The sequence below is a fragment of the Mizuhopecten yessoensis genome, unplaced genomic scaffold (genome assembly GCF_002113885.1).
Source record: "Mizuhopecten yessoensis strain PY_sf001 unplaced genomic scaffold, ASM211388v2 scaffold9651, whole genome shotgun sequence".
Lineage (NCBI taxonomy): Eukaryota > Metazoa > Mollusca > Bivalvia > Pectinida > Pectinidae > Mizuhopecten > Mizuhopecten yessoensis.
The window spans coordinates 855,615-875,917 of NW_018408154.1; the positions used below are offsets into that span (position 1 = coordinate 855,615).

General features: G+C 35.1%; 2 protein-coding genes across 2 annotated transcripts in view; one reads left to right on the forward strand and one right to left on the reverse strand.

The window, feature by feature from the left end:
* Window positions 1-842, forward strand: part of LOC110458566 (myb-binding protein 1A-like protein) — a 35,826-nt gene extending 34,984 nt beyond the window's left edge. Inside the window, exon 36 of the mRNA XM_021510322.1 lies at window positions 94-842. Coding sequence (XP_021365997.1) covers window positions 94-343 — 250 coding nt within the window. The 3' untranslated portion in view covers window positions 344-842. The remainder of the gene's footprint in view (window positions 1-93) is intronic.
* A 5,999-nt stretch (window positions 843-6,841) lies between these two features.
* Window positions 6,842-20,303, reverse strand: part of LOC110458557 (neural-cadherin-like) — a 60,957-nt gene continuing 47,495 nt past the window's right edge. The window contains exons 24-35 of the mRNA XM_021510311.1: window positions 19,475-19,713; window positions 18,436-18,698; window positions 17,832-18,180; window positions 16,946-17,161; window positions 16,367-16,550; window positions 15,682-15,860; window positions 15,061-15,361; window positions 14,201-14,390; window positions 11,408-11,640; window positions 10,685-10,822; window positions 10,147-10,254; window positions 6,842-8,510 (exon numbers count right to left, since the gene is read on the reverse strand). Coding sequence (XP_021365986.1) covers window positions 8,254-8,510; window positions 10,147-10,254; window positions 10,685-10,822; window positions 11,408-11,640; window positions 14,201-14,390; window positions 15,061-15,361; window positions 15,682-15,860; window positions 16,367-16,550; window positions 16,946-17,161; window positions 17,832-18,180; window positions 18,436-18,698; window positions 19,475-19,713 — 2,657 coding nt within the window. The 3' untranslated portion in view covers window positions 6,842-8,253. The remainder of the gene's footprint in view (window positions 8,511-10,146; window positions 10,255-10,684; window positions 10,823-11,407; window positions 11,641-14,200; window positions 14,391-15,060; window positions 15,362-15,681; window positions 15,861-16,366; window positions 16,551-16,945; window positions 17,162-17,831; window positions 18,181-18,435; window positions 18,699-19,474; window positions 19,714-20,303) is intronic.

The window sequence follows — 20,303 nt, forward strand, 5'->3', positions numbered from 1 at the left end:
ACAAGTGCCAAACTATTGCATAACCAACTGGGATGTATTTAACAGGAGAGGATCAAAAGTTTATAATGGAATATGTTTGTGTTTTGTGTGCAGTGAAAAGAATGAGGGAAAGAAACAGAAGAAGAGAAAAATGAAGGAAAATAATGAAAGTTCACCAGAAAAGATGAAGAAACCAAATGACAGTGAATTAAAAGAAGAAAATGGAAATTCACCAAAACTAAATGAACTGAAAGAGTTAAATGGAAACTCACCTAAAAAGGTGAAGAAACCTAAGAAGACGAAAACAAAAGGAGAGGATGGAAAATCACTGAAAAAGTCCAAAACGATGGATGTATCAAGCTGATGTGAGAACCTTGAATTAGTCCGACATTAGAACAGATGTAGTGGCAGCCTCAGGTTGTGACCTGGTGTTAATTTGTAACATGACACAAATGTATTCAAGGGCTGAAGACATGCTCTTGTGAGAATTGATTGTAAAATAGATGTATGCAAGGGCTGAAGACATGCTCTTGTGAGAATTGATTGTAAAATAAATGTATGCAAGGGCTGAAGACACGCTCCCGTGAGAATTGGTTGTAAAATAAATGTATGCAAGGGCTGAAGACATGCTCTTGTGAGAATTAAAGGGCCAAGGGGAGGGTATACTCATGTGCAGATTGAACTGTAAATCAAATACATTAAAGACTGAGGTCATGACCTTATCAGACACCTATTGATTGACAAGGTTAATATTTACTTTTCAGTAGATTTTAACTAAAGGGTCGATGTCACTCTAGATTGTATATTTGAGATACTGTGTAGCATCATCTACACAGTAAATTATAAATAGGAAAGAAAGAGAAGATAACACACTTTTTAGGGGTTGTTCAGTTTCTCAGTCTTTGAGATATCTTTAAGGGGCACTGTGGGCACTGGTTTCCCACTAGATTATAATCTGTGAAAGGATCATGTGTGGCATCACAGTAGGTATAAGTTTTTACGGGAATGTGAGGCTTCACACTTGATTTTAAACTTTTTAGAAACTGTGCATTGTCTCCGTTAATTATATATTTGAGAGGATGTTGGGTTTCATGGTAGATTATGATGTTTGAGAGGAGTTGTAGCTGATACCGATGTAACAACAAACTTATCCTAGAACCATAATGTGTTTGTGTATGGTTTGTTGTACAATGTACTGTTTTATTGTTACGTTGTGATTACACAGACAGATGTGTACATTGAAGTAATAAAACTTATATATTACAAAGTTTATTCATTTGTTTGTACTAGTGGTTAGTAAAGCAGACATTATCTTTCCCTGAAAAATCAATCCTTAAAAGTTTATATAATGACAACCAAAATGTTTCTGCTCTCTGTAAGTATTATAAATACAATTATCACTGGTAGGGGAAATTTATCTTACCGTAATACAAACATCTTATTACGGACTTTATCTCATCATTTTGAATGAAAAAAATAAGAATTCAGTGTCTAAAATAATGAAAATATTTAGGTTATGTTTCATTTGAAGACTGCTACCAGGTCTTTTTAGGAGTTTGTGATATCTTGAAGAAAAAGAACTTAGAGATGAAATTAACTTTGTATCAAAAGGACCTTGTATTAAGATATTAATTTCTGTTATATAATTAAAAAGGTTTAACTCGTTAAAGTATGAACCATGTGGTGTGATATTGAGTAAAGTCTAAAATAACAAAAAAAGTGAAATGTATAAAGGAAATTATTCATTTGTGCACCAATAAGACTATAAATATAAAGATAAATAAAAAGGAAGATGTATAGAACTCTAGATTACCAAAGCCTTTCAGACAGGTTCATGACCTTAGATGTACAGAGATAAAACCTTAGCTCTTAGGAATGTGTATAGCTGTCTTGATCAGCGGTTGTAATGTTTGTTAATATGTAAAATACAGGTGTAACTCGAGGCCCAATGGACCTGTATCGCTCATTCTAGTATTATCTCATGCAATAACAAAGATCACTACATCTAAATGGATTAAATCAAACTTCAGGCTAAATACCATTACCTACGACACTTGGTTATTCAGAAGAACCAGTTTAAAGATTTTAACACATTTGACCCTGTGACCTTGATTGTCGAATAAGGAAACTAATTTGAACAAACTTCATAGACCTTCAAACCAGCTTACTGATGGCTAAATATCATCAGCACTATGCCTTTTGGTATTCAGATTCATTTGAGCAAACTTGGAAGCCATCTATCTGAGCATGTGATATTAGCCAATATGACCTGCGACCTTGAAAGTTGGTTTAAAGGTAAATCATTAGAACAAACTTGGTAGTCCTTCATCCCAGCATGCAACTAGTAACATATAATTACCCGTGGTCTTTTGATTATTGAGAAGATGCTTAAATATTTTTGACACCTATGATCCCTTTGACATTGAAAATGGACTAGGTAATTCTTTTGAACAGATTTGATAGCCTTCATCCAAGCCTAATACTGGCCAATTGTCCCAAGTTCAAGGTGATTTGTTTGAACAAACTTAGCAGCCATTCATCCCACTGTCTAAATATCATTGTGATGGGCCTTCTGGTTATTGAGAAGTTGTTTTTGAACATTTGACCTGTGTGACCTTGAAAATGGGTTCTCTGAACATGGAGAAACAAGTGAACGCTATTGCCAAATCCTGTTACTACCAGATAAGGAACAACGGCTGTATTCGGCAGTTTCTAACTGCAGATGCATGCAAGATTTTGGTGCATTCACTTGTTACCTCTTGATTGGATTATGGGAACACCCTGCTCTGTGGTATATCTGACAAACTAACTAGTCGTCTGCAGAGGGTCCAGAACACTGCAGCACGGCTAGTTTCTCGTACTCGAAAGAGAGAACTCACCTCTTCACGTCTGCATTTTAGAATCTTTGCAAAGACGTCATGTAAATACCACCCTTTTATTTGTTCAATTATGTGCACAAGCAGTGATTGCAAGCCTTTGTTGTTTGTTTTCACAATTATAACCATTACTATTATCCATATGTTGTAAAGCGCCTTAGAGTAATTTTACAAATTATATAGGGCGCTATATAAATGTTGTATATTATTATTTATTATTATTCATTTGACATTTGAACAAACTTGGTAGGCCTCCCTCAGCATGCTACTCCTATGTATCAACTTAGGTGTTTGGTTATTGAGAAGAAGTTGATTGAATGGGAAAATGGACATGTCGGAGGCCGAACACCACACTATGGCATAAGCTCATTGGCATTTCATGTTATGTGAGCTAAAAAAAAACACTGAATGTAACAATCTTGATAAGAGGCACTGAAGTTTGTAATTGAAGTTACGTAGATATAATGGTTAAAAACAGAAAACAAGAACAATACAATGTATTAAAAAGGTGACTTTTATTATTCAAAATAGGAATATGAAGTCTAATCCCCCTAGACTATATTGGGGACAATATATGAAAATTGTGATTTTCTTCTGAGAGACAAGCATGAACATGATAATTTACTTGATAAAAATATCCTCAGGACTTAAGTAAACATGACAAAAATTAATGAATTGGATTTGTTAAAAATACAAATTAACCGGTAAAAGAGTAAACTATTTGATTTGAAAATACAATGAACTTTGTGTAACTCCAAAGCACCACACTTCAAGACATTATATAAAAGAAGTTCAAGTAGAATGATAAGTGATGATGTTAAATGATAATTCAGAGATATACAGTTCAGGGTTGGCTTGCTTCAGAACTTCCAATATGTTAATACTTTTACACACTTCTAATTTTCATATTTTTTGTTTTAAATGTATTAATGAAAAGCACTCTTTTAAGGTTTAAGAGACAAGCACATTTCATCTATCTGATTAAAGCAATACCTCAGATTTTAACGATACTCAACAGTAATGTTTCTCCTTAAAACATCATGTATGGCGGTGGAGTTTATTATCTTGTTTTAATGACATAGACTGACAAAACATTAAACTATAACTGATAAAACATTAAACTATAACTGATGACGGCAAGAAAATTCAAATATGAAACTTTATCATTTTCCAGTTATAATGTCCGACAGATAAAGTGTCATGCATTCAGCTTTATTGTGCATTTTTTATGCATTCAGCTTGCACCTCATAGAAATTCTGTAAAGAAAAATACAAGAAATGTCAACTTTTGTCCTGCATACCAGTGTATCAAGATCCGTTATTACAAAATTTAAATTGGTATTGCTTCAGATACCTGTGGCAAGATATATCATTTGTGTTCTAAGATAAATGATTTTGAATTTTTTAACAGTTACTAGTAAGAGACAAATATAGACATAACTTGATACTTCCAAGACATTTCCACTTCAATATTTACAGTCTACACTCAGGAAAATATATCTTTACAACTACAGTGTACTTCAAATGTAATTTTACAATGATCACGTTTTTAATAAAATTTGTCGATATTTAAAAATACAGATGAATAAATGAAACATTTTTCTTGTACCTGTCTGAAAACCCATTTTTGTTTTCACGTACCATATAATAAACACTGAAATTGACAAATTATTCTTGTTTTATTTTGTGAACCGGTAATGAGATGATGACAAGTTGAGCTCGAAGACGTTTTTCACAGATGATTCCAACAGCTTCTAACAGCTGACGTCATCACCTCACAACCTGAATAGACGACCATGACTTACGAAGCGAGTCTAAATAAAATCATTCATTAACATAATATCTTTGGAAAAAAAAAAGAAAAAAAAAATACTTCGTTTCTTCATCAGAAAAAGGAAAATTGAAAGACATTCACACACTATCGTTAACAGCTAGGCTAAATACTCCCATCTAAACTTGATGGAAGGAAGATGAAATAGATCAACATTTAAATCCATTACTTTGTACATTCACAGCCACAGAATGCTGCTATGTGGGACACGTTTAGGCTTCACACATCTAGTTTATCAATACTAGCACATCTTAGGCAGTGTTATCATTAGGAATGAACGGGTGATTATTGATATGATTGTTAGTTTTATTTCCTATGCTAAACCGTGAATGATGAAACTTTTACAACTACGTGACCACATCTCTCGTGATTTTATAGTTATGATGTACATAGTATCTTTACACCGAGACTTTACAACTCCTGGGTGACACAACTCTCGTGATTATATAGTTATGATGTACATAGTATCTTTACACCGAGACGTTACAACTCCTGCGTGACACATCTCTCGTGATTATATAGTTATGATGTACATAGTATCTTTACACCGAGACGTTACAACTCCTGCGTGATCTCTTCTCTCGTGATAATACAATTATATATGGAATATCTTCACACCGTCTTCTTGCATACAGATTAATTATGATCAGTATAGTTGATATCCACTTATAATAAAGATAAAATTCTTATATTCCTTACCCCCATTATGACTAGGTCGTAATTCCAGCTGGAATGAGCAGTTAAATATTTAATTCTTGGAACATGCTTTATATACGAAAATATATAACTTATATTTTATCTTAATAACAATTTTTATATATTTATCCTAATGATATAATATCTGTCATGGGAATCAATGCGTAGTACCTGTTAATCACTCCGATACTTTTATTTCATAATACATGAGCACTCTTTCACATAACTATATTATATATATACAGAATCTATAGAATAGTCCTTATAATTTGACAAACAAATCAATCACTATGATAAAACCATTAACACCTCCGACCAATTTAGACTTGCCTAAATAAAAAGGCAAGTTATTCCACTATACACATAAAGGGAGAGTAGGGTTGTTCATGTGTACCCCCATTACACCAATGGAATGGTCTAGATCCATGTGTATGAGTGACTTGGGACAACGGAATACCAAGTAAGGATTTCCTAGTGATGTACATGGACAGTTTACTGTAATGAGATGTAGGGTATATCACTATACTATTCTGATATGTTGCATATTCCTTCAAGTTAATGCTATTTGGTTTCATATTGGAATTATTACAAAACCAAGGCCGCATTGGTTAAACGCGATCCAAACGATTTGACTGGTTGGACCAGTTTTTCATTCATGAAATAAGGCCGGACCTAGTAATCTGATGCTGCTTTCTGGCGAGCCCTTGCAAGGCCTGTATTAATATTTGCAGGCCTGCCAGGATGTATACCCGAAAATATTACATTTAAAAACAGACAAATTACCGGTTGAACCGGATATGAGAAAGGGACCCTTGTCTGTTTAGGGAAAAGTCACTGCGCTTTGTTTACTTTATTCGTAAGAAGTCACATTATGACGTGATTAGCATTGTAAGTGTATGTGACTATTAGGCTTTAAATACATAAAGGAGAGAAGTTATTCAAGCCCAACAGAGAGACGAGACATATCTTAGTCTTCATGCTGAATGTTATTTAGATGTTGATTTAACAAAGAGACGAGATATATCTAAGTCTTCATGATGAATGTTATTTAGATGTTGATTTAACAAAGAGACGAGACATATCTAAGTCTTCATGATGAATGTTATTTAGATGGCGATTTAACAAAGAGACGAGACATATCTAAGTCTTCATGCTGAATGTTATTTAGATGGCGATTTAACAAAGAGACGAGACATATCTTAGTCTTCATGATGAATGTTATTTAGATGTTGATTTAACAAAGAGACGAGAAATATCTAAGTCTCCATGCTGAATGTAGTTTAGATGGAGATTTTCGGACAGATGTATTATAGAAATGGAAACATATATGATTTGATAGGATTCAAATAGAATTTCTGTTAACATTAATGAGCTGAATTATTGCTATATAAAAAGTATATCGTGTTACTATTTACAATATTTTACCTAGCTTCCTTAAATATATTTCTATCATCCTACATTTTACAAAACACACGTAATTACACAAAATATCAAATAATGTCACACTTTGTTTAAATTGTTAACTTTTTACAAAAATTCTGAGCCATTTCCCCGGTAGACAGGTTGACGTTTGTAGTTATGACACATTGGAAATCTTTTGTACTAGTAACAACAAATCTGCGAAATACTGTGTAAAAATATCAATCCCACAGCCTGGCGGAATCTCCAGTAACAGATGGCTATATCTTTGACCGTGATAAACCTGTTTTTAGAGGTGTTTGACCTCTTCACCTTAGTGATTTCAACATTATACACAGGTTGATGGAGCCAGTTAGCAATACAAACAGATCACACATTCCACGTAATTATACTCTTTAAGAGAGTTTCAAACAAATCTAAGTTGGTCCACAAACAAGTCATAAAATGTAAAGATCTGTTTGTGCACAGTGATTATCTGTTTGGAACAAAATGAAAAAAACCGTGAAACATGACATAGACATGTACAATCAATTAATATGATAAAAATAATTCATCTCTTTACATTTTGCATATACTTTCTTAATCATCTGATATGTTGAAATGTGTTACAAAAATCCATGTAACAAATATACAAGTTCCTGATACACAGAAAACCACCTGGTATTTTCAATAATTCTGTATATATATCAACATCGTTAGCTTGTATGGGGACTTGTGATATTGGGATATAAATTCATCTTCTAAAATGTTGCACCCTTTTAGGCAGGAAGATAAATATTTTTAGGACACATCCCACGATCTCTTGCAACAAAAAGTCATTGATGAATCATAAAGGAAACTTCGTTCTCATGATACCATCAGATTGGCATGTAAGCATGGTACAACACATCTGCCATGATCAACTCCCAAGGATTTTGTCTTAACATACTCGAGGTTGTGGCAAGGATTTTGTCCTGGTATACTCCAGAGGGTCAAGAAGACTTTGTCGTAAATACTCGAGATAGTCAAAGGGATTTTGTCCTTATATACTCCAGAGGGCCACAAAGACTTTGTCGTAAATACTCGAGTTTGTCACAGGGTTTTTGTCCTAATATGCTCAAGAGACGAAATATCTTCTTTACCACGCGTTTGTCAGGATAATATGAAAGCGAGGGTCAGGAAGACTTTGTCGTAAATGCTTGAGATAGTCACAGGGACTTTTCCTAATATAATCAAGATGGTATACACATACGGAGGAATCATCATGGGTAACTGTGAAATGGATAAAAGAATTCTTCAGTTATTTCATTGGCCGTTGAAAACAAGAGCTTAACTTCTTTTTAATAGCTGTTTTTGTCACAAAAGGTGTAAATCCGAGCGAAGCAGCTTATTAAACCTCGTAGTCCTTTCTGTATTTTATCCACCTCCTAATTTCTAAGCAACCCAATATGTGTATCCAGTGTGATATTGAGCTTATTCTGAGTCCTCATACTGGTTGTACATATCAGCCAGCTTGGCAAACTTTGGGCCCCAGCTGTTGAGGTAATCGTAGTCCTGGTCGCCGCCACTTGAAGATGTGTTGAGAGAACTTAGAGAGCCTGCAGAGCTACCAGCTCCTTCATAGTTCAGTTCCATTACTGTGTCATATGGAGGAGCACCTGGATCCTCATCAGCGTCACCTAGGCGATCACCAATAAACTCTCCAATACCGGGACCTTGTGGAGGACCAGCTGTAAGAAGAAAATATATATTTAAGACATCTTGTTATATAATTATATTTTTATTTACAAAATAGGCTTATACAACTCTGAAACAAGAGCAGGGGAGAAATGTCTGTTCTTTATTTCACTATCCAAAGAAATAAACCATATACATGCACCCCAATACATTATAAAATATATGATTGTATCAGGATTAATTGCCCCTCTTTGCCTGTATTTGAAAAATTCAAAACTTCATTTCTACATAGAAATGAACTCTCTTTGTCCATGTTCAAGTCATAATTTACAAGTAAAACTAAAAGAACTCTTGAGTGATAAAGAAAAATGGACGGATTTAGCTCAAATTTAGACTTGGATTTTGGTTTTGGTATAGTATAAATATTGAACAAATTTCATTAGAATTCAGTGATATTTATAGCTAATTATGTACAGATTTCCTCCTCTTTGAACAAATTAGCTTTAACAGTTTTGTAGTATACATGCCAACCCAATTAACATTCCACACCATAAGGCATTCATCAACATTTTTTGAGGTTTAAATTCTTTTTATAAAGTGTAAGGTAGCAGATAACCCAATTAATTTAATTATTATCAGCAGATGTTTACAATTATTAATGTTATCAGAAGATGTTTACAATCATTAATGTTATCAGTAGATGTTTACAATTTTTAATGGTATCAGTAGATGTTTACAATTATTAATGTTATCAGTAGATGTTTACAATTATTAATGTTATCAGAAGATGTTTACAATTATAAATGTTATCAGAAGATGTTTACAATTATAAATGTTATCAGTTGATGTTTACAATTATTAATGTTATCAGTAGATGTTTATAATTATTAATGTTATCAGTAGATGTTTACAATTATTAATGTTATCAGTAGATGTTTACAATTATTAATGTTATCAGAAGATGTTTACAATTATAAATGTTATCAGTTGATGTTTACAATTATTAATGTTATCAGTAGATGTTTATAATTATTAATGTTATCAGTAGATGTTTATAATTTTTAATGGTATCAGTAGATGTTTACAATTTTTAATGGTATCAGTAGATGTTAACAATTATTAATGTTATCAGTAAATGTTTACAATTATTAATGTTATCAGTAGATGTTTACATTTATTAATGTTATCAGTTGATGTTTACAATTATTAATATTATCAGTTGATGTTTACAATTATCAATGTTATCAGTAGATGTTTAAAATGATTAATGTTATCAGTAGATGTTAATAATTATTAATATTATCAGTAGATGTTTACATTTATTAATGTTATCAGCAGATGTTTACAATTATTAATGTTACCAGAAGATGTTTACAATTATTAATGTTATCAGTAGATGTTTATAATTATTAATGTTATCAGTTGATGTTTACATTTATTAATGTTACCAGTAGATGTTTACAATTATTAATGTTATCAGTTGATGTGTACAATTATTTATGTTATCAGTAGATGTTTACAATTATTAATGTTAGCAGTAGATGTTTATAATTATTAATGTTATCAGTAGATGTTTACAATTATTAATAGTTCATTATCTTGAATAATTTCTGCTGCGTTAAATGTTTTTTTAACGCCTCTACATGAATGAAGTGTTGACAGGCTCTGGTGTTGATGTTGAGTACTTACATTTCACTGGTCTCTCATTCTCCATGTTCATGAGTGGTTTATCTACTTTGGACATGTCCATGGGCTTGCGAAGTCTGTTGAGGTCGTATCCCTCATGGTCTTCTTCACCTGGTACCGAAACATACATTCATTATTTTCATCAATGTTTATTGTCAGCAGATTCATTGTCATCAGATTACCAACTTAGGGGCAGTGATCATTCATGTCTGAATGTTTTAGTTTTATATGGAAAATACAAATCAGTGCAGTGTTAAATTTGTTCTATTGAGAATGCAAGGTATTTCAGTATCATGGCAGGAGATAACATTCTCCCCAATGTCCTTTAGACTTACTTGTACATTCCTTGTTATAAGACATGATTTTACCCAATCAGACTTACCTGTATGTCCCTCGTTATAAGACATGATATTACCCAATGTCCCTCAGACTTACCTGTATGTCCCTCGTAATAAGACATGATATTACCCAATGTCCCACAGACTTAACTGTATGTCCCTCGTAATAAGACATGATATTACCCAATGTCCCTCAGACTTACCTGCACCTTCCTCGTCATAAGCCACAATGTTCTCCCTGATGTCGTAATCCTCTTTCTCGTCCTCCACCAGATTAGCCATGTCATCATTGTTGACACAACGCCTGTACAGCAGTACCACAAGAAACGCGATGATCAGAACTGAAAAAAGAAAATCATTTTGTTATGAAAGCAAGTTGTATGAGAAGCCTCTGGTAACAGCTCACTTGGATCAAGGTCATTCATCTGTACAAACATGATAACACACTAGAAGGCTATATGTGAAATATCATTACTACGCCTCTGTTCAGTTTCCGTAAAGATTTTGTGATGTCTTTGAACACGTTGGCACCTGTGACCTTCAAATCAGGTTTATATCATGTACTGACTTGAACAGTGTTGATATTGTTTTATCCTTGTAAGTGACAGGACAAATGTAACAAATCCAGGCCTAACAGTTCTGTAGAAGTAATTTAAAATCTTAACTCATTTGAAAATGAGATCGCAAAAGTGGATCAAGGTTATTTATTTTTACAGTTTTCCTAGCTCTACACCACAGGTAAGATATTCTGAATCTTGAACTTAAAAGTTCTATTTTATAAAAAGATATAAAGAAAAATGTTGATGAAGGGGTCATGTCAGGTTAGCTGAACATTACTTATGACAGAATAGATGAATAAAAGTACTATGATTAAAATACTGGTAATACTGGGGGTTTTCTTTGAAAATTTTCTGAATAACTCTTACCAAGAACCACAGCAATTATGATACCAGCAATAACTCCAGCCCCGATACCGCCAGCTGGTACCACCTCAACAACGGCAAGCTGGTTACATCGCTTGCCCTTCCAACCCTCAGGACAGTTGCAGATGTAGGTACCATTGCCATTTTGACAGGTGGCAGAGCCGAGACACGGATTGTCTCGACAGTAGTTGATATCTACACACGCACTGTTCACCTCCTCCTTCCCGACAGGACATCTGTAACACACGGATCATAGACATCTCACAAAAAACAGCTATATCCATTCTTCTATTTTACATTAATTTATATAAAAACGAATAGCTTTACTAATCTCAAATGTTATTAACCCTTTCACCATTGTAGACCATAATGAACTCACCCAGATTAATATATAGTAGAATCTACTTAAGTTACCTAGGGGTGAAAGGGTTAAAGGATCCTTGTCCTGCACTGTGTGTTTTTTTCAATATACAGTTACCTCCCCTTTTTTCCTGTTTGGATACAACAGTATCACAGTTGGGCCAGGACACTTCTGCTGACCACCGGTTTAATTGGTTAGAGTGATAGTACAATCTGGAGTCTATTGTTTGAATCCTATTCTAACCCGCTATTTTTTTTTAAATAAGAACACTGTTGTTGATATAGTTTGTATATTTCATCTTCACTATTTCTCATAAACCTGCGGCAAGGTACGGTTTCCTTTACTGAAATGATAGTCATGCAAGAAAAAACAGTTTCCAACACTTAGTAACAGTTTCTGTTTTTTCAGTGGGAATCGTTATTAAGTAGGGCTGTCACAATATATCGGAAAACAAGTATATGCTTCCCACAATCCCTTACAGACATAGCCAAAAGTACTTACACACAAATATATGCTTCCCACAATCCCTTACAGACATAACCAAAAGTACTTACACACAAGTATAGGCTTCCCACAATCCCTTACAGACATAGCCAAGATTACTTACACACAAGTATATGCTTCCCACAATCACTTACAGACATAGCCAAAAGTACTTACACACAAGTAAATGCTTCCCACAATCCCTTACAGACATAGGCAAGAGTACTTACACACAAGTATATGCTTCCCACAATCCCTTACAGACATAGCCAAAAGTACTTACACACAAGTATATGCTTCCCAAAATCCCTTACGAACATAGCCAAAAGTACTTACACACAAGCATATGCTTCCCACAATCCCTTACAAACAAAACCAAAAGTACTTACACACAAGTATATGCTTCCCACAATCCCTTACAAACATAGCCAAGAGTACTTACACACAAGTATAGGCTTCCCACAATCCCTTATAGACATAGCCAAGAGTACTTACACACAAGTATATGCTTCCCACAATCCCTAGCCAAAAGTACTTATACACAAGTATATGCTTCCCACAATCCCTTACAAACATAGCCAAGAGGACTTACACACAAGTATAGGCTTCCCACAATCCCTTATAGACATAGCCAAGAGTACTTACACACAAGTATAGGCTCCCCACAATCCCTTATAGACATAGCCAAGAGTACTTACACACAAGTATATGATTCCCACAATCCCTTACAGACATAGCCAAAAGTACTTACACATAAGTATATGCTTCCCACAATCCCTTACAGACATACCCAAAAGTACTTACACACAAGCATATGCTTCCCACAATCCCATACAGACATAGCCAAAAGTACTTACACACAAGTATAGGCTTCCCACAATTCCTTACAGACATAGCCAAGAGTACTTACACACAAGTATATGCTTCGCACAATCCCTTACAGACATAGCCAAAAGTACTTACACCCAAGTATAGGCTTCCCACAATCCCTTACAAACATAGCCAAAAGTACTTACACACAAGTATATGCTTCCAACAATCCCTTACAGACATAGCCAAAAGTACTTACACCCAAGTATAGGCTTCCCACAATCCCTTACAAACATAGCCAAAAGTACTTACACACAAGTATATGCTTCTCACAATCCCTTACAGACATAGCCAAAAGTACTTACACCCAAGTATAGGCTTCCCACAATCCCTTACAAACATAGCCAAGAGTACTTACACACAAGTATAGGCTTCCCACAATACCTTACAAACATAGCCAAAAGTACTTACACACAAGTATATGCTTCCCACAATCCCTAGCCAAAAGTACTTATACACAAGTATATGCTTCCCACAATCCCTTACAGACATAGCCAAAACTACTTACACACAAGTATATGCTTCCCACAATCCCTTACAGACATACCCAAAAGTACTTACACACAAGCATATGCTTCCCACAATCCCTTACAGACATAGCCAAAACTACTTACACACAAGTATATGCTTCCCACAATCCCTTACATACATAGCCAAAAGTACTTACACACAAGTATAGGCTTCCCACAATCCCTTACAGACATAGCCAGAAGTACATACACACAAGTATATGCTTCCCACAATCCCTAGCCAAAAGTACTTATACACAAGTATATGCTTCCCACAATCCCTTACAAACATAGCCAAAAGTACTTACACACAAGTATATGCTTCTCACAATCCCTTACAGACATAGCCAAAAGTACTTACACACAAGCATATGCTTCCCACAATCCCTTACATACATAGCCAAAAGTACTTACACACAAGTATAGGCTTCCCACAATCCCTTACAAATATAGCCAAGAGCACTTACACACAAGTAAATGGTTCCCACAATCCCTTACAGACATAGCCAAAAGTACTTACACACAAGCATATGCTTCCCACAATCCCTTACAGACATAGCCAAGAGTACTTACACACAAGTATAGGCTTCCCACAATCCCTTACAGACATAGCCAAAAGGACAGGTCACTCCAACACAGTCGTTACGGACACAGTTATTTTGAATAGATGTTCGCTTGGCAAGTTTTATATCTGTGTTGGTGTTGGATTCCTGAGTTGTCATGGGGAACCAGGCCATCTCCATCCGAATGTCATTGTAACAGGCTGCAACACAATATTTAATGTCAATATTAGCCGACACTCTACCTCTCTATCCGAATGTCATTGTAACAGGCTGCAACACAATATTAAATGTCAATATTAGCCGACACTCTACATCTCCATTGGTTTGATCATAGTCACGTGGAGGTCAGTGATTTGTGATATTGATCCAATGTTACTATTTTTTATACAGCAGGTCGATATTTACTTCATAATGTCATTTCAATGGTAACATTACAATGCTCTCTACCAAATACATTGTTTTCCTCGGCGATTTTTATATGTTTCATCTTATTTCATGATTAAAACATTTTTTTAGCATCTAGCTAGTATAAAAATTAAAGACTTTAATCTCGGTGAATATGTGATCGTTATATGGACCTGAGAAAGTGATATTTACCTGTTGACCTTGTCTCGGTCAATATTACTTTCTCACATCCATATAACCACATATTTACCATAACAAAAGTTCAGAATTTACCATTATTTACCATATTCTTTCACCAAAACAATCTACGATTAATTTTATGCTAATTATCAATAAAAATCTAGGATAGGTTCAACTGTTTAAAGAAACATACCCAGTGACAATTGATAAATAAAAGTAAGTGACATATAAATCTGACGACTGCATAAATTATGAAATTCACCTGGGAGAAAAGTTACTACTCACAGCTGTTAAAGTCCCTGCTACCATATGTTCCAGTTGTAGCCGAGCTGTCCGCATAGTTTACTTCTGCTCCAGCGTAGATCTGCCTTTGTAACAAAGTTATCTCCCCTTGACCATTTGCTGGACCATGTGTTGTGACATAGTAAGGTCCCTCCCCTCCATCCATCATCATTACAAAGCTTCTGCTGATACGTGTGATGGTAACTCTGTGCCACTGACCATCACTGGCTCTTATGCCTGGCATGGCCAGAGATCCTTGGTCTCCACCAAGGTTATAGTCCAATAACAGCTCGTTATACATGATCTGGGGAAATTAAACAGATAATTTCTAAATAAACTGGCATCACAAACAAGGGCTTTCCCACCCTGTTAACAGTACCTAGTTACATATCACACTTCTAACTTCATTTTCTGATAATGAATTGAATTGTATCTTGACCAATGCCAATTCAAAGAAATATTTAGCAAATTCAAGTACTTTTTTGAGACACACCTTATTCAAGGAGGTTTTGAGCACTAAACTCAACTCCAGGTCTTTTTATGGCCTGTAGTTCACAGCATTTATCGGATAACCTTATCTACTAAAAACTTTTAAATATTTTCATCTCACAGATCGACACTTACCTGTAATCTGATAAACTTGCCAGCATCGGACGAGGACATGTGGAACAGGACTCCCTCCTGATCCCTGGACCGATACATCAGCTTCAGCTTGGTCTCTGTCACTGACAGCTGATTGGCAAAAGAGCTAACCAACGACCATTCCATAAAACTATTGACACCAAAATCAACAATGGTGGTGGCTGAAACAAAACAAATTAAAAAGTTATAATTGTTGATTTACATATAATATTTTTCTTTTTTTTCAAAACTTACAACTCATACCTTTACTTAATATTGCAATGTACAGTAGAATAATAAAAGTTTAAAAATATTACAAGACAATCAAAAACATGGGTTACACCATATGGATGTACAGCAGAACTAACTTAGAAACCATGAAAAGGCTGGTCACTTCATAAACTTAGCTAAGAAATATTAATCTCATCTCACCAACAATATTTTACTACAGCTCCAAACATTTGACTGAAGCCTCAACTGTAACCATGGTGATTTCAGTGTAAGTTTTCATACTTGGCAAATCTAAAAATGTCTTAAGGTACAATGACCCCGATTGGAAAAAATAGTTGTGTAAAACGCCTGAGTTTAAACTAATCTTCAATTAATTGGTTAATTTGAACAAAAGCAAGATGTAAAATATTCTAGAGTAGAGGCATGGGAGGAAGGAGTTCTTTAGCAATATTTGTACCTGTATCACAGTTGCTGCCTCTGTAGCCTGCATCACAGATACACTCTGTTGTCTTGGGGGTAGTGGAAATATCAGTGACGCGACACTCTCCATTGTCACCACATTTGTTACCGCAGGCCTGGTCTTCTTCGGGACAGCTGTCTGTGGTCCCCGCGTATATACCTCCAGTGTGAAGGTCATACAGCTGTACAAATACAATAGTCAAGGTCATGAACAATACAATTCAGTATGGCCATATAACAATGCCTCATAAAAATCTGTTTAATCAAATGTGAGAACAGCATTTTCTTTTTTCGGATGTGCGATGAATGTCAATAAAAAAAAGTTTTGAAATTTCCGTTATAATTTAAATTTGACATCACAGTATGATTGCTCTCTGATTTCAGAATGACAGAAAGATCCTAACAGTGTTTTTATTGGAAAACATTCACATGTGATAGCTCTAGCTGTAACAGTTACTGATCCAAGAAATAGGTCATTTAAATGTTCAGTGTGAATAACAATATCAAATATATGGTCGTATATCCTGAACACATGCAGGAAAATTAAAGGATGATAATGTGGTCTCGGCATATTTACCTCTCCCTTATGTCGCAGGTTCCTCATACATCCAGTAAATTTTGTCTCGATGACTTCAGGCGGTGTTGTTACAGTAGACGGAGACAACCCACCCATCTGTAGCGGCGTGTTGACATTGAGGTACATGTGCGTACTCTTGGAGTATCCAGACAACTCACAACTACTTCTGTCTCCAGCCGAGGCCGACCGACAGCCATCCACAACCAAAGTGAACATCTACAAATATACATATTCCATCGTCATGGTGATCATCTATGCATCTTTATATATATGAAATCTGCTTTCAGTGATCTTCTATAAATATTTATATATAAAGTTTACTGTCAGTGATCATCTATAAATATTTATATATAAAGTTTACTGTCAGTGATCTTCTATAAATATTTATATATAAAGTCTACTGTCAGTGATCTTCTATAAATATTGATCTTCTATAAATATTTTATATATAAAGACTACTGTCAGTGGTCTTCTATAAATATTTATATATAAAGTCTACTGTCAGTGGTCTTCTATAAATATTTTATATATAAAGTCTACTGTCAGTGATCTTCTATAAATATTTATATATAAAGTCTACTGTCAGTGATCTTCTATAAATGTTTATATATAAAGTTCACTGTCAGTTGTCTTCTATATGCACATATCAAACAAAGTAATGTCAGACGTTCTTCAGTTTAAAAAGGAAGATATATTTCTGGTTAGACTAAATTATAGTACTTTGATGCAACATTTTTTACTACCATAGAAGGAGAAAAATATCTAAAATCATATTTAAAAGTAGATTATCACACGTTTATATTCTGTGTGGAAGGGAAACACGATTCTTTGTTATCCATGTTTATAGTCATGTTTCAAGAGGGTGAAACACTAAAATATCACGTACCTTTCCATCCTTGATGATGTCAATACGATGCCACTTGCCATCGTTGAGGGTACTGGCTCCTGTTCCACTGAGGTACAAGGTCAGAGCACCAGTTCCAAGGTCAACTTTGAGTTCAGGATATCCATTTCTGAGTTGTAGGACCAGGTAGTCAGTAGGATCAGTGTAGGACAAGTCTGTAAGAGGGCCATTGTAAAAGATGATTCCGTTGGCATTCTCTGTGATGAACTCAATGCTTGTCTCCCACCTCAGGCACTGCTCTAGTGGTTTAAACAGAGCATATCCACTTCCTGTGAAACCTTTCTTTGTGTTCTGGCATCTTGGACCATCAAATGAGGCTGTACATACACACCTACAATAACACAAAATTTTGTTGACTTGACCTTGACCTTCCACTGGGATAGATAGATTAATATCAATTCTTGTAAATTTCATGAAATTTGGTAAAAACTGTGGCATTGAACACCATTAATCACACAACTTACAAAAATGGTCCGACCCTGTCTATATCCACGTTATCTTTAATTTGGAAACATAGACTATTGCCAAGGCTGCATGAATTTGTAATTCAATGTAGAAAGTTAAAATGATAAGGATAATGACATACGAGAGTAGTCCGTAGTCATCTTTGACACATTGGCCGTCATTGAAGCAATAGTCAGGAGTGCATTCCGTCTGATTGACAGGCACACGACAGCCACACTGAGCTGTTACGCCAGATATCACGCCCACTTTGGTGTCTGTGCCCGCGTTGACCACATTAGGAGCATCCTCCACCACTAGTTTATCCCAACAGCCTCCCTCACACGACTCCTTGAGACACTCCGAAACTCCCACCATTTCCACCTTACCACCGAAGGCATTTTCAAACTGTGTAGGATGCAAGAAATTATTTAAGAATTAAGAATATCCTGAATTCAAAACATCACAAAATCTGTTAGCTTATCAGTCATTTACATTTGAAGCTCAGTCACCGATATCAAATGAAAAAGATAGAAAAAAGATTTATTCAGAATACAGGACTAGCTACAGTAAAACATGCTTACACTGAGGGGACTTAATAAAAATGTTCACTACAGGAAACTGTATATTTCGTGTATTCAAAACATCAAACTATTTTTCAGAGGACATTACATCTGCTCCAAACATCAACAAGTTTAACAACAGAACAGATAAACAGCAAGATGAAGAAATTTATTATAACTATAGGGCAAATGTAAATAGCTATAAACTTTAAATTTAAATTGTACAATTGTTTGATTTGGATTCTGTGTAGAGTGGCTTCATCTGCTCAACTAAACATTAAAGCACATTTTAATCCCCAGGGAACGTAAGATATACTCGTCTCTACAATATAACAAGTTTATAATGAATACCAGGGAACGTAAGATATACTCATCTCTACAATATAACAAGTTTATAATGAATACCAGGGAACGTAAGATATACTCATCTCTACAATACAACAAGTTTATAATGAATACCAGGAGATATAAGAAGTTTACTACAGACAAACATTGCTACAGACATTCAAGGGAACCCAAATATCAACTAAAATTCATTATCAGTGTCTTCATGAAGAACATCTTTTATAGAATAGAAAGCAAAGGCATCATGAAGGATTCGTTGAGTCGGGTTTAACCTACCTCATTCTTGTTGTCGGTGACGATTCCATTAAGGCGTGCACTCGTATAGTACGGAGAGCCGTGGGCGGCAAAACGAACTTCCAAAGTGTGAGGCTCGCTATCAACTTTATCAACTATAGTTACTATTTGTACGTTTTCAACAGGTTTACCCAGTTTATCAGACATTAATTTACGGGTTTCATCGTATTTGCTGTTGCCACCATTGGAAGGAGTACTGATAAATTCCTTGGCTGTGATTCCTGGAACAGAGGATATGTAGAAATGTCTCACAATGACTTTTATGAGATGCGTCAAGGAACACAACCATTTGATGAAGACATTTCATATTTTAAGGATCACACCTGTGTAATAAAGACATTTCTTGCTTCAGGGACGACAAATGTGTGATAAAGACATTTCATACTTCAGGGATCACACCTGTGTAATAAAGACATTTCTTGCTTCAGGGACGACAAATGTGTGATAAAGACATTTCATACTTCAGGGATCACACCTGTGTAATAAAGACATTTCTTGCTTCAGGGACGACAAATGTGTGATAAAGACATTTCATACTTCAGGGATCACACCTGTGTAATAAAGACATTTCTTGCTTCAGGGACGACAAATGTGTGATAAAGACATTTCATACTTCAGGGATCACACCTGTGTAATAAAGACATTTCTTGCTTCAGGGACGACAAATGTGTGATAAAGACATTTCATACTTCAGGGATCACACCTGTGTAATAAAGACATTTCTTGCTTCAGGGACGACAAATGTGTAATAAAGACATTTCATACTTCAGGGATCACACCTGTGTAATAAAGACATTTCTTGCTTCAGGGA